The 7243-nt window shown below is 49.0% G+C and overlaps 1 protein-coding gene across 2 annotated transcripts in view; it reads left to right on the top strand.

The window, feature by feature from the left end:
• The first annotated feature begins 337 nt into the window (after positions 1-337).
• GRIN2A (glutamate ionotropic receptor NMDA type subunit 2A) overlaps positions 338-7243 on the top strand; it is a 367624-nt gene continuing 360718 nt past the window's right edge. Inside the window, exons 1-2 of one of the 2 annotated variants that reach the window (XM_035022254.1) lie at positions 338-396; positions 1848-2279. In XM_035022254.1, coding sequence (XP_034878145.1) covers positions 1866-2279 — 414 coding nt within the window. In that variant the 5' untranslated portion in view covers positions 338-396; positions 1848-1865. Of the gene's footprint in view, positions 397-1478; positions 2280-7243 lie in introns of those variants that run through there. The other variant, XM_035022255.1, reaches the window with a different exon arrangement.

Here is a 7243-nt window from a genome sequence, read left to right as displayed (position 1 = left end):
CCGGTTCTCCTGTACGCCCCGAAGCGGAGGTCTCCATATAGACCACCGGGTCTGAGGATCCGTGCAGGGGGTCTTGGGCACTGAGCTTCAGCTTCCCCTCTCCCGTCTAGACCCCGTCAGCACTGGGGACTGCAGCCTGCCCCCCAGTCCCTTTCCCCCGCCGGTGGGCTGACCCTGCCTCTCTGTCTCTTCTCCACCCCGGTAGAGCCCTGCTGCAGAGCCTCCGGCTGGGATAGCCGCCCCCCGTGGGGGCGATGCGGACAGCGCGGGACAGCCAGGGGAGCGCGCGGGGGCCGCAGCATGCGGGAACCCGCTAAACCCGGTGGCTGCTGAGGCGGCCGAGATGCTCGTGCGCGCAGCGCGCCCCACTGCATCCTCGACCTTCTCCGGCTACAGGTACGTCCCAGCAGGAGACCTGGGCTCAGCCGGCCGGGGAAGAGGAAGACTCGACCGGAGAGAGAGCGGGAGAAGGATCAGGAGAGAGAGGGAGATGAAGCGGGAGAGGGAGCATCTGTAGCGAGGCGCGGGAGGAGCACCAGGGGGCGCTGCGGTTCCGTGTTCCACGGTGTTCACCCGAAGAGTGCCTCGGCCAGAACGAGTTCTCCCCAACTTCCCCCGGCTCCCGCAGCGCCGGGCCTGAGGGGCGCGCGCCTGTGCACGCGTGCACGACTGTGCTGGTATTTGCAGGCACGCGCAGTTGTGCACCTGGCGTGATACATGTGTGTGCACCGACTGAGGACATGTGCGGACTCCGGATGGCCGTGGGCACTGCTACGGCGGCCTGCGGCTGTGCGCAGAAACGCGCGCGTGCCTATGAGGTTGTGCAGCCCACTGCCCACATGCCCCTAAGACTTGGTAACAGGATCCGGGGTGGAAAGCCTGGGGAGGGGCTGTACAGTTCATGTCCGTCGGAGAGCTGCTTAGGAGCCTACCTTTCCCCCCCACGCACATTCTCTGCCAGCTCCCATGAGCCGGCCCACGGGGTGGGGGAACGCGCCTCCTCTTCTCTCCGGGGTTCTGCCTTTCACGCGGCGCGCATGAGAGAGGGCGTGTGTGTGTGTGTGTGTGTGTGTTTGAGCGTGTGTGTGCACGCGCGCGTGTAGGGGGCGGGCCCTGGGGCCCGCCTTCTGTTGAGTGGAAATCGCTTTAGGCCCCTACGCGAAGTGGGGCGGGCCCTAATTTCCCCCCAGGCACCCCGGACTCTGGGGCGCACAAGTGAGTGTCCTCACTCCCGTGCACTGGGGGAGGGGGGGTACCCTGCAGGAGAGGAGTCTTGTCTGCAGGGGGTGCCCGGTAGAGCCAGGTCTGTGCTGCACCCGGCAGGTTCACAGGGGGCGGGGTCAGTCAACTAGCCCAGCGCGGAAGCGGGGGTGCGGAGTCTCTGCACCGCCTCCGCACGCGGAGGCTGGTCTGTAATTCGCTCTTCGTGAGCAGAGGGCGGGGTCGGTAACTTGGTCTGCACTAGGCAGGTGGGAGAGTAGTGGGTGGAGGGTTTGCTCTGTGCGCCAACGCTGAGGGGCTGGGGTCCACAGCTAACTTGGGGGTGTGGTGGGAGATGTGGGCAGAATTAAGTATGGAGAAGAGGCTGGAGACAGGGTGAGAAGGAGGTTGGATGCAAAGATGAACTTGGGGACAGGGATGGAGAATTACCTCGGATTGAAGTTGTGGATAGAGTTGGGTGGAGGGATGTGGATGGCATCAGGAATGGGGAATGGAGTCAGTGACTGTCAGCTTGCTCTGGGGATGGACTCTATACCTGTCTCCTAGAGCCAGGGGTTGGGTCAGTAATCCTTTTCGTCCAGATCCCTTGCTCACCGTGGCCCTGACTCTCCCTCTCCGCCTTGCAGGGACCGTAAGTGGCGACTATGGGCAGACTGGGTTATTGGACCCTGCTGGTGCTGCCGGCCCTTCTGGTCTGGCGCGGTCCGGCGCAGGGCACGGCGGCGGAGAAGGGTCCCCCGGCGCTAAACATTGCGGTGCTGCTGGGTCACAGCCACGACGTGACGGAGCGTGAACTGCGAAATCTGTGGGGCCCCGAGCAGGCATCAGGGCTGCCCCTGGACGTGAACTTGGTAGCCCTGCTGATGAACCGCACAGACCCCAAGAGCCTCATCACGCATGTGTGCGACCTTATGTCTGGGGCACGCATCCATGGCCTTGTCTTTGGGGACGACACCGACCAGGAGGCCGTGGCTCAGATGCTGGATTTTATCTCTTCACAGACTTTCATCCCCATCCTGGGCATCCACGGGGGCGCATCTATGATCATGGCTGACAAGGTAAGTCGGAGAGGTGATAGGCTGCCAGGACCCGGGAGTGTGCCAGTCATACCACAGCCACCACAGGTCTTTGGGAGCCTCTGGTATCTGTTTTGATCTGAAAGAGGGTCGTGGTCCTGGTGAGAGCCAGGTCCTGCCTCTCCAACCCAGAAATGGATGGAAATGCTTTTTACCTTGGTTCTGAGAGTGGGGTACTCAGAGGTACCTTGGGTGTGCCAGGAAGAACTCAGAAAATGCAGATGTGTAATGGGGTGGTGGAACACTTGGAGGTTTCCAAATAGTGCACAGAGGTGAGCCTGGGGACACTTGCAACACTATGGCTCATGTTTCTATAATACCACTTTTACCCGATTTGTGGGAAAATGTCAATTTTTCCCTCCGTGGTAAGTGACTAAAACTATTTTTAAAACGATTAAATGTGGGCATGTTATGGGATAGAATGCATAGTTTTTAGGTAAAGCACGAAAGGCCAAAGAAATGTCATGTTTCCACAGACGGTCTACAGTTGGGGGAAGAGGGGTAGAGAGTTTGAGAAGCCCTGGGCTGGAGGTGCCCAGGAGGGTGTTCCTCTAAGGAGTGAGTAGAGAGAACCAGCCGCAGACCCTGAGCATGGAGGGCCTGGCATTTTCCTACATGTTCCCTAGTGTGGCTGATAGGGGTCTGTGGAGGGGTTGCCTCCCCAGGATGGGTTTTGGTATGAAGTTGGAGAGTGTTCTAATGAAATAAGGTGTGTCCACATATCTTGGCTTAGAATGAGAGGTCAGGTCTTTCTTTGGACCCTCTGAGAGTGTTGGTTTGGGGAAGAGGAGAGAGAGAGACTTCCAGACTGGAGTGAGATGTTATGAGGGCCTGATTTGAGGGTCATGCAGAAGCGGAGGGTCGGAAGAGGGTCAGAAGGGAGAAGCAAAGTGAGGAAGGAGAAAAAATTGGAGTCATGGGTGCGCTGTGTCTCTAAGCCCCAGGAAAGGACTGGGGTGGGGTAGGAAGGGGAAGAGGGGTGCGTGTCCTTGTGTGCCATGGTCCCCAGCCCTGAGACCTTTTTGGAGTGTGTTCCTTTGATAGCAGGAGACATCCTAATGGAGTGAGCAGACATTTGTCAGAGCACTTTCTTTCTGACGCTCTCAAAGCACTTTTATATTCATCAAATCAGATTCTGCCTCTGCCTCAGCAATTCCCACCAGCTCCTTTGGGAACAGTATTAATTCTTTCAGGTCTCCTGGGCTGTAGCACATTCAGCCGAAGTATACAACCGATGCAGTATCTAATTAAACATTCATTTTAAATGGTTTGCAGCCTAGCAGAATTTCTACGTGTGGCTGAACATTTTCCCAGCCACCTCTCGGTGTTGGGGGGGCTCCTTTCTTGGATAAAAAAAGTAGGGAATAGCTGTGCCCTGCCACCAATTGTTTGAACTGGGAAAGGTCTTGGAGTCTCCAAGAGCATCATACAACTTTCAGATAAAGTGCCTGAGGCATAGGGGGCAGGTAATGACTTGGCCGAGGCCAAAACGTGGGCAATGGAACTAGAACTCAGTTTTTTATTCTCAAGCTGTGATCTCACATTCCAGAAAATTAAGCGTATCCTTTAACTTTGTCATCCCATCTTTAAGAGGGTCAAGGAATTAATCTCATTTTATAGGAGGTTTTAAGCCACGGAGGGGTACAGTGAATCAGAGCCTAGGGCTTGTGCATAAGGAATGACCAGCCCTCTGACGAAGGCATGAAGAAGAACTACAGTTTATAGCAGGGGTTTGCAGTGTGAATTTGGGATCTAGATATTACCACTGACTCCTCCTCCCTTCTGAAGTTTTGACCAAAGAAGCAACACGCAAAAGACAGTAGCCATGTTGAAAGTCAAATGTATGGATTGACTAGGGCCTAGCACAATCAGTGGGGAAATCTGGTGAAATCTTGAGTTGGAGAAGGGGTCTTGAGGCTGGGAGGGCTGGGCTGGCAGGTATGTGGCTCAGGCCTTACCTGACTTACCCACAGGACTGGAGGCAAAGGAGTGGGAACAGAGAGTGGGCTCATAGTTGAGCACTCATCTGATATACAATGACCCTGCCCACTGTGAACGTCAGGCTCTGACCTATTGGACCAGCAAGCTGCTCCTTCCTTAAACGGGTATTAGAAAGGGAGTTTTGAGGGTATGGGTGGAAGCATCCTCCTCTTCTGTAGAATGAAACAGCCTTATAGAGACTGGACGAGAGCTGACCCCACTTAATAGTACAGAAGGAAAAGGGAATCAGGAAATGGCAAGAGGAAGATGAGAAAGGACATTTTCAGAGAAATCAAGATTAGAGAGATTTAAGAGGGGACGAAGAGGAGAGGAAGGAAAATGTACATTGGTTCGAAGATGGTGAAGGGAATTGGTTACTCCTCATTGTTGTCGGGGCTTGCCAAGTTGGTCTTGATGGCAGGGAATCAAAGAAGTGAGCGTGGATAATGTTGGGATATACGTTGGGCCCCATGTGTGGGATGAGCAGGTGATATTGAGAGGAGGCGGGTTAAAGAGTGGTTATTTTGAGAAACTTGGATGTGTTAAAAAAGGAAAGAGATTGTCTGAGATGTGGACAGCCCTTCCTTCCATTAGTAGCACATATAGTTGGCTAGTGCCTTTGCCACTTGTTTCTTCTGGAGCTGAATGCTGAATGCAGTTTGTTTGGTTCTGAAGAAGCAGCCACAAGACGTTGCCTAAAACTCTACCTCGCTTGGTTGAGTGTGCCAGTGGTGTTATGGCCACAAAGTCTGAATCTCCCCAAACTGAAAAGGCTTTTCTGCCTCCCCCTAAGATGATGTTCATTTGGTAAAGCCCAGAACATACTTGTGTTGTTTTCACTTCCAAATTGGTAAAATGATAGCTGATAGTGTCCCGGTAGATAAGAATGGTAGTTAATTTGATTATCAGGTAAATTGAACACCCCCCCCACCACCACCACCATTTTTACCTTTCCCTCAGTCTACTTGACCATGGAAAAAAAAGAATAAAGCCTTATAATAATTGAAATGTGCTAAGTGCTAAGCAGATTTTTTGTGGTGTTAATTTACAATACAGATGTTAATTTTTCCTTCTATCAATGGGTGGTCTTGAAATATAATTAATTTAGAGGTGAAAATAATGGTTGATGTAGATAAAGTTTTAATCTTACCTTGGTTTGGCCATTTTGATCCTCTCCAAATGGAATACACTCTTGTTGCATCAATAGCCCCTGATAAATCAGGCATATGTACTAGACCTTTACATTTCTGCTCAGTGTCCTCACATCCTGCACCCTCTCCTCCATTTCTAATGGCTCCTTGGGGGAAAAGGCAAGCCTTGCTTAGATTTTAGCTACATCTATCCATGTCAGTTACTGCATGGACTTCGCTTTATATGACGTTTCTATCCATACCTCATCTCCTCTACCAGAGTGTAAGTTCCTTGAGGACAAACTTTTTTTAAAAAAGTGTGTTTATGTGTATTTGAAATAATGAATACTCCTTCTCCACAGTTTATAAAGATAATGTTTCATTGTAGACTGCTTAGAAAGTATATTAATGTTTAAAGAAAAAATAAAGTTCTCCCCTCTAAGTTCTGTCACCAGGAGTAACCACAGTTGGACACGTGGGTCTATTTCCTTCTAAGCTCTATTTAGTTAGTTATCAGTTCAGAATTATACTGTATATATGGGATTTTTTTTTTTTTTGTACTTTGCACTCTGTGGGCTTTTTTTTAGTCAGAAGATCCAGGGTTTTCTTTAATCCCAGAAAAATCTCAGCCATTATGTGTTGGATGTTTCCTCTCCAATATTTTCTCTGTTCTCTCCATGTGTAGTTTCTCGATCAGTCCTCCAGGTATCTTAAATTAAACATTTTTTTCTTTTCAGTTCTCTATCTCTCTGTGCAATGTTGGGAAGGTTTCCTCAGTTCTACACTCCAGTTAACCAGCTCTTTTTATTTGTATCTGGTCTCTTATTTTGCCCATCTGTTGAGCTTTTAATTTCAACAGTGGTTCACCATATTTCCAAGGTAAATAATTGGCCGCTTTTTATACCTTCCTGCTTTTTGTGTTTTATAAAAAACTCTTTTCACTTTGTCAATGTAAATCCTTCCTCTGTCCCTTTGAGGATTAAAAAAAAAATACTGCAAAGTCCTTCTCTGATTGCTTTAGTGTCTTTGTTTCTTCAGGTATGAATTCTTTCATTTTGTAGATTCTGATCATTGGATGTCCTCATATGTCCTCTAATTTTTGTTCGTGAATTTTTAAGGTGATTTTATTATTTCCTCTGCCCTATGTCTGCAAGGCTATGTGCTTTTAAAGTAAAGCTCATGTCAACAGCTAAGCTCAGAGCTCTCTCCCTTCTCTATATATCCTGTGGTGCAGACTTGGGTTCCAGTCTCATGTAAATTACTTCATTTTGGCTCCTTGCCACAGACAGGGGCATCCTTTTTGGCCGTGACTCCTAGTAGCATGATTCTGGGTACAGTTTTGCCTCTTATCCTCTAGGTAGATGTTGGGACCTCTGCTTCCATGGTTTATATTGAACCTATCCCCATGAACCATGTGGCTTTGGTTCCTACTTGAAATTGTAGAGTCTCATCTTTTGATTCATTCATTTTCAGGGAGTCCTCTTTATCTTTGATCTGTGATTCCCTTTTCCTATTTCCAAGCAGTACTATGTAAATTTTAAAACATCTAAAGATTTATCTATAAATTCTGTGTCTTAGGAGCAGAAGAGGGAGGTTACTGAGTGTGTTCACTCTGATTATGACCCAGTTATATTTCATATCCTGCTTTTATTTTTTTCAAACTTGATTATGTATTCATGGAATTTTCACTTATTATTAAATAGACTTCTCAAATATTATTTTATTTTTTAAATTTTCATTTGTTTATTTTTAAAATAATTTTTAAAAACTATTTTCTCTCTTTCTTTCTTTCTTTCTTTCTTTCTTTCTTTCTTTCTTTCTTTCTTTCTTTCTTTC

This window comes from Mirounga leonina, unplaced genomic scaffold (assembly GCF_011800145.1).
Source record: "Mirounga leonina isolate KUSES-001 unplaced genomic scaffold, KU_Mleo_1.0 Mir_175, whole genome shotgun sequence".
NCBI lineage: Eukaryota > Metazoa > Chordata > Mammalia > Carnivora > Phocidae > Mirounga > Mirounga leonina.
Note: the sequence above shows the minus strand (reverse complement) of the source record. Positions and strands in the feature narration are given on the sequence as shown.